Raw genomic sequence first — 15,203 nt, 5'->3', positions numbered from 1 at the left:
TAATCCAGGGCACTTTAGGAGCATCTGCATTCAGAAATACAAATTCATAACCCAAGATGCAGAAGGACAAATACAAGAATGAGGACCAGCTACAGACCCGAGGCTTTAGGCCTGGTGTTCCATAGTGCCAGGGAAATTTTGCTGCAGATAGGTTCTCACTAGAACTTCAGGATTTACTGGACTTAATAGATTGTACTGGGTTCAATGGACTATTTGATGGTCTTTTCTACTATATTAGGACATAACTTTCATTATGTAAATAAAAGCAATTAACCAAAAGAACATACCTGACCAATATCTCTAAATTATACTTATACTAATATGTTAAGTAAAATTCTAGTGAAGGAAATCCAGTAACACATTAAAAAATACTTTGTGGCTGAATGCAAGGATGCTGTATTATTAAGGACTCAAATGATACAATTTATCATATTAATATGCATAAGAGAAATTGTGTTATTTTCACAGATACTGAAAAGTATTTGACAAAAATCTAACACTCCCTTGTGATTAAAAAACACTCAACTAGGACTCACTCAAGTAGGACTTAATGGAGACTTATCTCTTAGACACTTATAATTCCCCGCAGTCTCTGACTCTCATTGAAAAACCCAGATTCATTCAAGAACAACTATACACAAGCTGGCTCTCCAGATGTTGTGTGCCATTATCCTTTAGAAACAGAAAGTGCTGAAACAATAGCTTATTCATGATGTGTTTTCACATGTGTGAACTCAAAAGTCAGACTCCTACTTAATGTCATCACTAGTGAGTCAGGAATGAGATGGTTACCACTGCCATTTAACCTTGTATTGAACGTATTGACAAGTGCAATTAGGTAAGATTTTTAAAATTAAAGACCCAAGAGCTGGAAGGGAAGAGGTAAAACTATTTCTATTTGCAGATGATGCAACCATCTATCTAGAAAATTCAAAAGAAAACAATGTAAAAACAATTACAAACAAGATAATTTAATCAAGCTACAGCATAAAAAAGTACAAAATCAACAACATATACAAAAAACAACTGAAAATACAATGGATAAATGACTACACGCAACAAAAAAATCAAGGCATAAATTCAACACAAAACCTACACACAGATGTTTACAGCCAATTTAATTCTAATTGGCAAAACTTGGAAGCAATCAAGATGTTCTTCAGCAGGTGAATAAGTAAATAAATAAATAAAATAATACTAAAGTGGTACGTCCAGACCACAGAGTATCATTCAGTGATAAACAGAAATGAGCTATCAAGCCATGAGAAGACATGGAGGAACCTTTGGTGGAGTCTTCACGGTTTTCTATATACAAGATCATGTCATATGCAAATAGTGACAGTTTTACTTTTTCCTTACCAATTTGGATGCCTTTTATTTCTTTTTCTTGTCTGACAGCTGCAGCTAGGACTTCCAGTACTATGTTGAATAAAAGTGGAAAAGTGTACATCCTTGTCTTGTTTCTGATCTTAGAGGAAAAGCTTTCAGTTTTTCACCATTCAGTATGATGTTAGCTGTGGGTTTTTCATATATGGCCTTACTATTAGAACTAATAAATGAGTTCAGTAAAGTTGCAGGATATTAAATCAGTACACAGAAATCTGTTGCATTTCTAAACACCAATAACAAATTAGCAAAAAGAGAAATTACGAAAAGCAATCCCATTTATAAATGTACCAAAAAGAATAAGTTACCTACAATTAAACTTAACCAAGGAGGTTAAAGTCCTATACTCTAAAACCTCTAAGACGCTGATGAAAGAAACTGAAGATGACACAAACAAATGGAAAGACTTACCATGCTCATGGGTTAGAAGAATTAATATTGTTAAAATGTCCACTAGTACCCGAAGCACTCTAAAGATTGACAGCAATCCCTACCAAAATACCATTTCTCACAGAACTAGAACAAATAATCCTAAAATTTGCATGGAACCTCAAAAGACCTTGAATAGCCAAAGAAATCTTGAGAAAGAACAACGCAGAAGGTTATCACAATCCCAGATTTCAAGACACACTACAAAGTTAGAGTAATCGAAACAGTGTGTGTGTGTGTGTGTGTGTGTGTGAGGGGGAAGACCAGTATGGTACTGGCACAAAAACAGACATAAAAATGAATGGAACAGTATAGGGATCCAAGAAATAAATCCATGCCTATATGGTCAATTAATTTACAACAAAGGAGGCAAGAATTTATAATTGGTAAAAGATGGCCTTTTCAACAAATGGTGCTGAGGAAACTGGAGGGCTACATGCAAAAGAATGACACAAGACCACCTTCTTACACCACACACAAAAATAAATGCAAATAGATTAAAGACCAAAATGTGAGATTTGAAATCATAAGAGTCATAAAAGAAAACATGGGCAGCAATCTCTTGGACATTGACCTCAACAACATATTTAAGGATATGTCACCTCAGGCAAGAGAAACAAAAGCAAAAATAAATTATCAGGACACGAAAAGAAGAAGATTTTTCACACACACACACACACACACAAACTTACCAGCGGCAAACCAAAAAAAAAAAAAAAAAGGAGAAGATGATGATTTTTCACAGCAAAGGAAACCATCAACAAAACAAAAAAGCAACCTAGTGAACAGGAGAAGATATTGGCAAATGATATATATGATAAGGGGTTAATATGCAAAGTATATAAAGAATTACACAACACCATAAAAAATCCCATTAAAAATGGGTGGAGGACCTGAATAGACATTTTTCTATAGAAGACATACAGATGGCAAACAGACACATGAAGAGATGTTCAACATCACTCATCATCAGAAAAGTGCAAATTAAAACCACAATGAGATATTACCTGACAACAGTTAGAATGGCTACTATCAAACACATAAGAAATAACAAGTGTTGACAAGGATATGGAGAAAAAGGAACCCCCATGCACAGTTGGGAATATAAATTGGTGCAGCCACTGTGGAAAACAGTATGGAGTTTCCTCAAAAAATTAAAAAGACAAATATTATAGGATCCAGTAATTCCATGACTGGGTATTTACCCAAAGGAAACAAAAACACTAATTCCAAAAGATCTATGCACCCATATATTTATTTCAGCATTTCTTACAATAGCCAAGATATGGAAGCAACCCAAGTGTTCATCCATTAGATGAATGGACAAGGAAGATGTGGTCGCACCCACACGCACACACAGAGGAATATTACTGAGCCATTAAAAAGCATGCAATCATGCCATTTGCAACAACATAGATGGATCTAGAGAGTATTATGCTAAGTGAACTAAGTCAGACAATGACAAATTCCATAAAATTTCACTGACATGTGGAATCTAAAAAACAATTGAACGAATGAGACAAAATAGAAACAGACTCATAAATACAGAGAATAAATTGGAGGTTGCACAGGGGATGGGGTTTGAGGAATGGGCAAAACAGCTGAAGGGGATTAAGAAGAACAACCTGACAGTTATGAAATAAGTAAGTTATGGATGAAAAGTATATCAGGGAATACAGTCAATATTTTAAGAACTTTGGATGGTGACAGATGATAACTACGCTTATCATGGTAAGTGTTTCAAAATGTATATAAATGTCAAATCACTATGTTGTACACCCGAAGCTAACATAATATTGTATATCAACTATGCTTCAATTAAATAATAAAATAAAAATATGTTAAGTTAGAAATGCTTAATGAAGTATATATAGGCCAAATGACATGATGTCTTAAATTTTCTTTAAATTATTCTAGCAAAAAAGTAAGTAAAAGAAAAAAATGAGGGGGAAAGATTTGAACCATCTGTAGAATGATGCAGCTGGGTGAAAGAGAGTCTGTTATGCTATTTCCTCCACTTCTGTGTAATTTGAAATTTTCCATAATAAGTTCAAAGGACAGGACAGGGCATCTCCATGCCCATTACATGGGCCCTACAGTGACAGGCAGGGAAAGGAGAGGAATTGATGTTTGAACTTTCTCTCTTCGTTTCTTTGTAAGTCCAAAGGGACTCATGGACATTAGGGCCAAGATGCATCACTGGAAGTTATCAGGAACAATTAGGACAGAGAGATAAAAGTTTAGATATGAAAGAAGAGAAAATGTGCTTAACACCAAGATGAGAAATAGACCAGATAACCATAAAAGACACTAAGCGTCCAAAGATTTCTTGCTTGGAGGAAAATCCCCATGGATACTAAGTCATTAATAATAACTTTAGAGGGAAGATGCTAGAGAAAACTGACATGAAAACTGAGAGCAGGTATAACAAATTACATTTCCTACACAGAAAAGAGGACTGTTTTGTGTTTATCCAATGCCAAAAATTTAGATAGTTGGAAAAATGGGTTATTTTGAGAGCACTTTTTAGTTTTCATCTAATTTCTTGATGTCATAAAAACACCAGTGTGTTTTCTGTTGTGGCTAAAGTTCTACACTGATGAATGATGGCAGGTCAATGTTAGTTAATGTCAACATCTACATAAAGGACATTCATGGATGCTCCTGCCATTTTTCCCTTGTTAAATCTGTAGGGTAGTTGCCTATAACTGCGTAAGAAAAATAAAATGGAAAGAGTTTCAGGTCCTAAGCAGGAAATAAGAATGCCAAAGACTGTCCTGCTGCCCTAATAAAGGGTGATTCTTCATGCCAGAGTTGTAAGTAATTCACCACATAGGGCCACACTGTAAACTCCATCGGCAAATACAGGGGAAGAGGGAAGGAATCCGTCTCTTCTAGAAGTCCGGAGCATCTGCACACAGGTGACCTGGCTTCCAAATGTTCTATTCAGAACACTTCATTTGCTTAGGAGCCCAGTCCTGTGTGTGATTTGTGTTCTCTTTTTTTGTGGCAGTAGCTCACAGCTTGGAAGAGTGAAGGAATGTTTGATTTATACCCCATCTTCAAAAAAGATTTGAAATAGCCTACAATACACCAAAAACTGTAAGATAACTATGAATAAACCTAATCCAAGAAGTCAATGATCTGTACTCTGAAAACAAAAAACACTGATGAAAGAAATCGAAGTAGACACACACACACACACACACACACACACACACAAGAAAAAACATTCCATGCTCATGGATTGGGAGAACAAACATTGTTAAAATGTCTTTACTACCTAAAGCAATCTACACATTTAATGCAATCCCTACCAAATACCACTGGCATTTTTTGCAGAGCTAGGACAAACAATCCTAAACTATGTATGGAACCACAAAAGACCCCGAATAGCCAAAGCAACGCTGAGAAAGAAAAGGAAAGTCAGAGGCATCACAATTCCCGACCTCAAGCTATATTGCAAAGCTGCAGTCATCAAGACAATATGGAACTGGCACAAAAACTGTGACACAGATCAATAGAACAGAACAGAGAACCCAGAAATGGACCCACAACTATATGGTCAACCAAAATTTTATTTTTTTTAGGAGAGCGAGTGAGCGAGCATGTGCAAACATGGGGGAGAGAGAATCCCAAGCAGACTCCGTGCTTGGCGCAGAGTCTGAAGCAGGGCTTGAACTCATGGCCCTGAGATCATGACCTGAGCCAAAATCAAGAGTTAGATGCTTAACTGACTGAGCCACCCAGGCGCCCCATGTTCAACTAATCTTCAACAAAGCAGGAACGAATATCCAATGGAAAAAGACAGTCTCTTCAACATGTGGTATTGGGAAACTGAACAGCAACATGCAGAACAATGAAACTGGACCACTTTCTTACACCATACACAAAAATAAATTCAAAATGGATGAAAGACCTAAATGTGAGACAAGAAACCATCAAAATCCTGGAGGAGAACAGAGGCAGCAACCTCTTTGACCTCAGCCATAGCAACTTCTTACTAGACACGTCACTGGAGCCAAGGGAAACAAAAGCAAAAATGAACTATAGGGACTTCATTAAAGTAAAAAGCTTCTGCACAGCAAAGTAAATAACCAACAAAACTAAAAGGCAGCCTATGGAATGGGAGAAGATATTTGCAAATGACATATCTGATAAAAGGTTAGTATCCAAAATCTATAAAGAACTTCTCAAACTCAGCATCTAAAAACCAAATAATGCAGTTAAGAAATAGATAGAAGATATGGGGCGCCTGGGTGGCACAGTGGTTAAGCGTCTGCCTTCGGCTCAGGGCGTGATCCCGGCGTTATGGGATCGAGCCCCACATCGGGCTCTTCCGCTGTGAGCCTGCTTCTTCCTCTCCCACTCCCCCTGCTTGTGTTCCCTCTCTCACTGGCTGTCTCTATCTCTGTCAAATAAATTAATAAAATCTTAAAAAAAAAAAAGAAATAGATAGAAGATATGAATAGACATTTTCCAAAGACATCCAGATGGTTAACAGACATGAGAAGATGCTCACCATCACTCATCATCAGGGAAATAGAAATCAAACCATGATGAGATACCACCTACCAGCTGTCATGATGGCTAAAATTAACAATATAGGAAACAACAGGTGTTGGTGAGGATGTGGAGAAAGGGGAACCCTTTTACAAACTGTTGGTGGGAATGCAAACTGGTGCATCCACTGGAAAACAGTATGGAGATTCCTTGAAAAGCTAAAAATAGAACTACCCAGCAATTGCACTACTAGGTATTTACCCAAAGGCTACAAAAATACAGATTCTAAGGGACACCTGCACCCCAATGTTTATAGCAGCATTACCAACAATAACCAAACAATGGAAAGAGCCCAAATGTCCATCAACTCATGAATGGATAAAGATGTGCTATGTGTGTATACACACACACGGTGGAATATTACTCAGCCACCAAGAAGAATGAACTCTTGCCATTTCCAACAATGTGGATGGAACTAGAGTGTATTATCTTAATTGAAATAAGTTAGAGAAAGACAAATACCATATGATTTCACTCATATGTGGAATTTAAGAAACAAAACAGGTGAACATATGCAAGTGGAAGAAGAGAGAGAGAGAGAGGGAAACAAACCATAAGAGACAGCTACAGGGAACAAACGGAGGGTTGATAGAGGGAGGGGTTTTGGGGGGATGGGCTAGATGGGTGATGGGCATTAAGGAGGGCCCTTGTTGTGATGAGTGCTGGGTGTTGTAAGTGATGAACCACTGAATTCTACTCCTGAAACCAACATTGCACTGTATGTTAACTAACTAGAATCTAAATAAAAATTGGAAAAAAAAATAAAAAAGGAAAACACTTCCCCATAAAGAATAAATAAAATAGCTTACAATATAGAATAATAATACAGAATAAGCCAGGGAATAATAAGAATAAAGTGAGAGGACATACTGGTGAGTGAAAAAAGAAGCCAGTTACAGAGCCATATGTGGAATATCTCACATATGAATAAAAATGGATAAGAACACTGGAACAATAGATACTAAAGAACATACGCTAAAATGTCGGCTATGTCATGGGTAACGGAATTATGGATGATTTTCATTTTTCTCTGGGTGTTTTTTTTGTGTTAACTTTTCTATAATGATCATGCATTATTTTGAAAATAGAGAAAACAGCAATAAATGTGATTTAAAAAAAGAGATCCACATTTTTAAAAAGGAAAGTGAAAAAAGAAAGAAAGGTGCCAGTTGGGTCTGCAGGAGACTTTATCACATTCCCTAAATGCATGTAAGGGTGGGGACCTATAATAAATTGAGCAACAAAGCTCACGAGGAAATACAAACTCCGCAGTTATGCACACCTGCCCTTCCTGGGCCTACGTTTCGTCCCTGAGCTTTCCAGGAGCACAAGTATGTCACGCTGACAGTGCAAGTATTCTCATTAGACACCTTGATAACTGTCCCTTTTGCCTACTATTCACACTTTCAAGATGAAGCATGTCAAGAATAATTAGTCACTGTCCCCCACAGTCCTGTTACTGGTGCATTAGAAATGCAAATAAAGGGACACAGAGGCACCTGATTATCTCACTATTCTTCTCTGACTGACACTGATATTAGGTGACTTAACTACTGCCCATAAGAGATTGGCTTTGGTTATTCAATGGGTTACTTGTATATAACCCTAAAATCTGAACAACCTTCAAAAGGAAAAAAAGACTGAAAAAATTCATTTGTAATGTAGGTGATTGAAATCTTTCATGAAAATTCCAAAGAGGCAGAAGAATTGTTCAGAGATTGGATTAAGCCTCAGAGAGATCTTATAAGATCTCCACATGCCAATCCCGAATTTCTCTGAGCTGAGAACAAAGGAGCGTCAGTAAGGCATTTTCACAAATGCAGGTGGCACGCCTCAGCCCTGGGCGTCAGCTGGTGACACGGCGTGGCTCCTGACTTGCCCGTCCCTCCATGGGCGGCTCTCACATCCTGGGGGGTAGGGGTTACTGTAGAACACCGTCTGGCCAGAGCACTGCAGGCTGACAGAAGCAGGTTCACGTAAGCCTGGCTCGGGCCCACCACTGGCACGACCGAGACACAGAAGGACAAAGTGAGGGGTGTCACTGAGTCAGCCATCCTGAGAGGAAATCAAGACTTCTCAGGAGCTAGGAAGACTCTTTGAAGCCAGTAAGGTATCATCAGTAAACTGTCACCTGTTTTTCGTTGTCACTTCTTTCATGCTCCAGTTTTGTTTTGTGTTGTTTTTTTTTTTTTTAATCTCTACACCCAATGTGGGGCTCAAATTCACAACCCCGAGATCCAGAGTTGCGTGCTCTACTGACTGAGCCGGCCAGGCGCCCCTATGCCCCAGTTTTTAAGGTTTCTATCTGCCTAAATATGTAACTGAAGGCCATAGAGTTTTTATTTATTTGTATATTTATACTTATTTAAATTATATAAATTTATATAAATATTATTATGTAAAGAGCAATTTATGTAAATATTTACCTATTTATTACTTTAAAACCTAGTAGTCTTCAAAGAACTTTGGCAATCCTTCACATTCCTCCTTAGAAAGAGCACTGGTTAATGTTAACAATTGCAAAAGTATTACTGGAGGGCAATTTTGCAGGTGTCCTGTTCTGCGAATGTGACATAAGGCTTGGGAGCAATTTCAAAAATAAAGTGTGTTACTAACATAATGGTGTTAAGTCGCTTTGTGTTAATTAAACAGAAGTAACACTACCCAGCATATAAAATATGTACCTTTAAAATTTTAATAAGTATTTCTTTCTTCCGTTTCTAAGAATGTTTCTGGCACACAACAGGTGAGCCACAGAAGGTTGCAGATGGTTTTCTAGCAGGAAAATTGCTTTTCTGTTGCTTTTGAAATGAAGACATGGGCTTTGCCTGAAATAATCTGCGTTGCAGTTATCAGAAATATTAAACTAAAATTCAGTGTATTCGTCTAAAGGGAAAGCCAGAGTTCTAATGAAGAGCTGAATCTGAGTACTAGCAGGGAATGATAAAACGGTGTGGAATACTAGAGAGGCCAAGAAAGCACACTTGGGCAGGCAGATTGATGAGCTGTTATTTGCTGCCAAGAATTTCATCTTAATAGCACTTATCAGAAAATCTTCTGTTTTCTCCTAAGATGGTCAGCTGGAGTCCTCAGGGCTCCATCTGCTCCTGCTCTGAGTCCCCAGCAATTTACAGATCTTCATTTGTTAAATCAAATTGCCAAAAAAAACTTTCTTCCTATTTAATACTATGAAGGGAAATATTAATTTACAAAGTGAATATTGGGGTTCAAAGACGTTAACTTAAAAATGACTTTATACCGCGAGACAGAAAGGAAGTTGGTTCGTGTAGAGAAGAACTAGTGGAGAGGTAAGCTGATAACCTGTCTCGGGCAGCAAATTGTATCAACGGGCCTGGGCTGCCAACTATGTTGACCTCTGACCGCAGCCGGCAAACAGCTAAGCCCAACGTAAGTCAGAGTAGAAAGGAGTGTTCAGACCTTGGGCTGATTCAGCAGGCAGGGAGGCTGGGGTGAGGGAGGACAGGTGGTCTATAAACAGCAGTCAGTCTTGGAAAGTCTATTTATAAGATGGGGAGATTAGGGAAACAATTTGCCTGCTTTGAAAGCGAGCGGCAGTTGCACACGATGGGGACTCCTTTCCAGCATGACACAGCCTCATGACAAATGGTACTTCTGACTCCAGTGACATTGGCACTCCTCTACCAGATGCAAAGACAGTCGAAAAACAAGGGGCGAGGCCCAAGTCTGCAAAAAGCTGCTTGTCTAGTGCTACAAAAGCTCTAATAAAGACAATGTGTATATTACTAAAAGTGAAGTGATGAGTAACTCTCTGGAAAGGGTTTCGAGATTTTCCAGTTCCCTGAAACAAACATTAACTGCTCGAAGTCGGGTTTGTCCCCATGAAATATTGCAGTAGGTTTTTGCTTAGGTGTTAAGCTTTCCATGCGAGTTCCATCTGAGTTTGAAGATGAAATCTCACCAGAAAATGAAAACAATTGACCTTTACTGAGCGAGAGAATCAGCAGGAGGCCGCACGACCTCAGCACCGCCTTACCTTGTGGTGGCTATCTTTTCTCCCTTTTTCCAGTCCCAAAACACAATACTGTGAAAATCGTCTAAACCAACCGACACCAGACATTTTCCATCAGCTGTATGAAAACAACACAAATGGCAAATGACTCATTTCTTCAATGAAAAACCAAAACATTTCATACACTGTAAAGACAAATATGAAGTGGGTGTTACGAATACGATTTAGGCTGCAGCGCATTAGGAGTATCGCGTACTAGTGGGACCTCGCTGAATGAAACGCATCTCTAATAAGAGCTGAGCTTCTTAATGCGTCATAACTGGTCGATGGATTAAATCACTGACCTAACACTCCAGCCTGAGACACCTCCCATCACAAAGACCTTGTCTAGTTCATGACAAACAAATCTCATGACATTTACTCGAAGAGCCGTTTGGCTTTGTGACTCGGTCTCTTTTCAGCTTTAAAAAACTGGGTTCTATTTAAACCTCCAAGATAAGAGCATTATAGAAACTAAATTTAATTTCAAAATTTCTTTCAAAAGTTGACATATAATTAAAAAATCTTAATCTCTTAGTTTCCCTATTTCAAATGTACTATGCTTATTATAGGACATTTAGAAAGTATAGATAGAGGAAATTTAGAAATCATCCCAATTTTTAGGCCTACCTTTGGTGTATATCCTGTCAGTTTCTCCACATAAATGTGCTTTTAAAAAACAAAACCAGGATGATAATGAACGTACTATTATCTAATCTTCTTTCATTTGCTGTATGGTGAACATTTTCCCTTAGTATTCAATATTATTTATAATGCCATGAATGACTACTATAATGTAGACCCTTGGGTTGTTTTTTTAAAAAGAAAAACACTTAAAATGTATTGTCTATGTAATTAAATTGAAAATCAAAAATCGTTAATATGTTTTTTCCCCTTCAAGACCAAAGAAGCCATACAGTTAGCAAGTCTTTCCCTTCCTTCCTCCTCACAAGCCAGATTCACAGGAGGAGTGTCTGGACTCAATGATTTCACCTTAGCTCTGTGCTGACAGGGAGATGGGTGGCCAGATTCACTATCAGTTAGTTTAGCAGATGTCTTCTTCCCCACAACACGAAGGCAAAGAAGCACAAGGATCTGATAAACTGTTTCCCCAATCCACCCAGGGTCTTAACTGGTATTTTCAAAGGCAGGCCACATTAGAGTGGCCAGCTAAAATAAAGGAAACCTAGTTAAACTGGAATTTCAGATAAGTAACGAACAATTTCTTAGTATAAGTAGGTCCCATGCATTATTGAAATTAATTATTCCACTTGCATTGTATGGAACATACTTGTACTAAAAATTTATTTGGCTTCCCATATTTCGATTTGCTAAATCTGGCAACCCTCCCCAGATGCTAACCAATGCCCAACCTGTGAGTGCCCTTCCTTGTGCCAGATCGTCCCCCAAGCTACCACGCTTCCTTCTCCAGAGGCAGGAGCAGAATCAGAGAAAGGAAGAGCCTGGCTTAGCAAACAAATCCAACTCAATCCTGGACTATTACTAAGTATGAGACAAGGATTTGAAAGTTACATGAACCCTTTCAAGCTAGTAGGCTCAGTATCAGATGAGACATTCATGCTTTCCAAAAGAGCTAAATTATCATCACATGGTCATGATAAACAAATGTGTCTTCCAAATCCATTGTTCCTTAACTATCACCAGGCTTTAAATTGTGCAAGGTCTCTTTCTAAATGTTTGGGAGAGGGAACTGATAGTGGCTTCCTACTCACTACCAACATTACTCTTTCCATACCTCTTGGGACGGCCTGGTTCTGCTTCTATAGTAATATGCCTCCGTATTTTGGTGATTTTATTTATTTATTATTTATCAGAGCTTCCTCTCTCCTCTCTTTGTTAGATTATAAGCTCTGCTAAGGCTTATAGTAATCATATCACATTTCCTTTGTGATCCTCCCACTAAGTTAGTTTCCAGTGAATGCTGGTGACACTGAAGAGGAAGGAGGAGATAAAGACAGAATGTGTGTATGGGGGCGCCTGGGTGGCTCAGTCGGTTAAGCCTCAGGCTCTTGGTTTAGGTTCACATCATGATCTCGGGGTTCTAGGATTGAGCCCAGCAGGGGGCTCCCCGCTCAGCGGGGAGTCTGCTTCTCTCCTCTCCCTCTGCCCCTCCCCCTGCTTGCATGCACTCTCTAAAATAAATCTTTTTTTAAAAAAGTGTGTATGGTAGTATGAAGGGAAAGATAATGTGCTATGTTATCTAACCACACAAATTTTAATTGTTTTAATGATTTCTTTCAAAAACATGGCACTAATATTCAGTGTCTCTTTTTTTCCCATTTATTAAGTCTACAATTTTGTGTTTCCTTTTGTAACCTGTGTAGCTATAGTAATACATCCTTAGAAGGCAAGAATCCACACATTTAAAATGATGGTTCAAATTTTGTGTCTTTCGAAGAAGGTCTCGGGGTAAATTAATTTTTTTTGGCTTTTTATTAGCATTTCCTCAACGTTCTATCAGCTTGTCTTCCCGATTCTATTCCTTTCTCCCTAATTCGTGACTATGAGGAGAAATGAAGAAACAGTACAAACCCAGATGCTCCTCGACAACCATACCTCTTCTTTAGGATAGTGACCTTTTCTTAAATTCTGCAGGTATAGGCTATTTCTGCATACCATGTGGTTCGGAAATATAATTGGCCACCTTTTTATCTTTTCCCAGTTTTCGCCCTCCTCCACCGTCCCCCAAAGAGACTTGGCTTTCACTTTGAAGATCCATTGTTCCTTGACCAGCTGGAGTTTTATTTTTAGCCACATTTTTAGAGTCAAGGTAATGTCCTTTTAAATCTTTCCAGTCACAGTATGTATTAATTATGGATATTCCGTGACACAGACCAGAAATAATTCTAAGGCACTTAATGTCAATGGTAAAGGGCATAGTGGAAAGAGAAAATTTCTACTCAGATGATTACAAGTTGGTCCCTGCATTCAGGGCTCATAAAAAATGCATAGATTTTCAGAATTGAGCATAGAGAAATCCAGTTAGTCTTAGACATGCCCTTGTGGAAATCAGTATTATTCAGTGAAGATTTTTTAAAATAGGAGTAGGATATTAAACTAAAAAAATTTATGTGGCTGAAACTTTGTTTCTAATCTGGTTTTCTATTCGTGTGGAAGCACCTTCTGTCCCGTAAGCACAAAATCGAAGATGGCTCCATTTTCCCTAGCCAGTGGTAATGAATTCACAGAGCAAAGAGTTGCTCAATTAAGTGACAGAATGTAAATTCATTCCTTCTTGTTTACATGGAGTTATGGGTTATGTTTTAAGAAATGGTTTTCATTAAAAATGTCTTTTTGTTTGCTTTGCAACAGCAGCAAGAACGGATTAATCTAAACTCCTCGTATGACTGCTTATTTGTTGTCTAGTTTTCACATTTGTTGCCTGCTCTGTATTTCCATGACAGTTTCTTTTTCTGATAAGAGACCAATGTACTATCAGGCCTCCACAACACCTCCCCAAATGAACTGGCTCGTAAGAGATGGATGGATATGGGGTCCTGAGGGACACAGATGGTGCCACCAGCTAGGTAATGACCAATGTTGGTGCCCTGTTCATGTGGTTCAATAGGGAAATTGAAGTAATCTCTCTTGGCATGTTGACTTAAGCTACTCACTTTTCTATCACTTTTCAAAAGAAAGGTAGAGTTGCTCCTGTTCCTAGTCCATAAATGTGTGTTTCAGGCCTGTTCTAGGACAGGGCTCTCTTTTTACTGGGGGCTGTTCTGTGGCAGCCTCTGTGTACCACCATGCCCATTCCACCTTTATACTGGCAAGTGGGAGCAGGGCAGCTGGAGACACTTGCCTTTGGGTAAAGGGGGTGACACTGAGTGCTCCAGGTATGACTCTCTTGTTCCAAGTTTGCACTGGCCCTAATGGAGGGCAGAGGCAGGAGCAGGCAAGAGGACTCAGAGGGGAGAGCTCCTGGCATAGCTCTTGCCAGCCTAAAACCCCAGGCTTGGTGCCTTCTCACTGCACTGAGGCAGGAGACCTGGGTTCTAGCTCCGGATCTGCCACGTCTGACTTTTACCCCCACCATACCACCAAACTTTCTGGATCCTCATTCTTGGTCTAGAACGTGATTCAGGGCTTTCAGTTTTGTCATCATCACACAAAGTACTACCAATATAAGTGAGATCAAAAAGACCTCTGCTCACACCTTCTGGAGGTGCCACAGAGACCACAAAGAAGAGCCACCCGCCATCATTTGTCTCCTTTAAGGTTACACAGGCAAAGAAGGCTCAAACACAAGAGCTACTAGTCAAAGGTCTTCCTGAATAGTCCTTAGCAGCAGTGCTTCCTAAAACTACCAACTAGCTTCCTTTCTGCCACTTATATATCATCATTCTACCTGAACTCTGAGACAAATGCAATTTTCCGCAATCAAAAATAACACGTTTGCTGAACAGATATGGCTCCTCCCCAGTCAGTTATCTGGGCAAGAGAATATATTATTGAAACTGAAATATCCTTTTTATGCAGAGAATATTTCATATCTCAATAGTTATTTGCCCTAAGTGGGAATTAGAAGCAGTGACGGAATCAGCTTCCCAACCTCTTTCTAAAGCATCTAGTTTCTCTCCCTAGGGAATTGATGTGAGGGGCTGCCTTACAGAGGAAAGATTTCGAAGTTCACTTAATCTCTTCATTTTTCCTTCTTCAAAAACTATTAGGCCCAGGGGAGAGAGGACTTCCCAGAAATACAGAGGTCAAGTTACTGGGGACCAGCTTATTGCTACTAACTCATCTCTATTCAACATCTTTAATCAATATTCCT

General features: G+C 38.8%; 1 protein-coding gene across 1 annotated transcript in view; it reads right to left on the bottom strand.

Moving 5' to 3' along the window:
• EML6 (EMAP like 6) overlaps positions 1–15,203 on the bottom strand; it is a 275,854-nt gene that overhangs the window by 81,584 nt on the left and 179,067 nt on the right. Inside the window, exon 17 of the mRNA XM_087863403.1 lies at positions 10,394–10,487. Within this exon, the coding sequence (XP_087719529.1) occupies positions 10,394–10,487 (94 nt within the window). The remainder of the gene's footprint in view (positions 1–10,393; positions 10,488–15,203) is intronic.

Source organism: Ursus americanus, chromosome 7 (assembly GCF_024610735.1).
Source record: "Ursus americanus isolate L20-20 chromosome 7, mUrsAme1.1.p, whole genome shotgun sequence".
Lineage (NCBI taxonomy): Eukaryota > Metazoa > Chordata > Mammalia > Carnivora > Ursidae > Ursus > Ursus americanus.
Note: the sequence above shows the minus strand (reverse complement) of the source record. Positions and strands in the feature narration are given on the sequence as shown.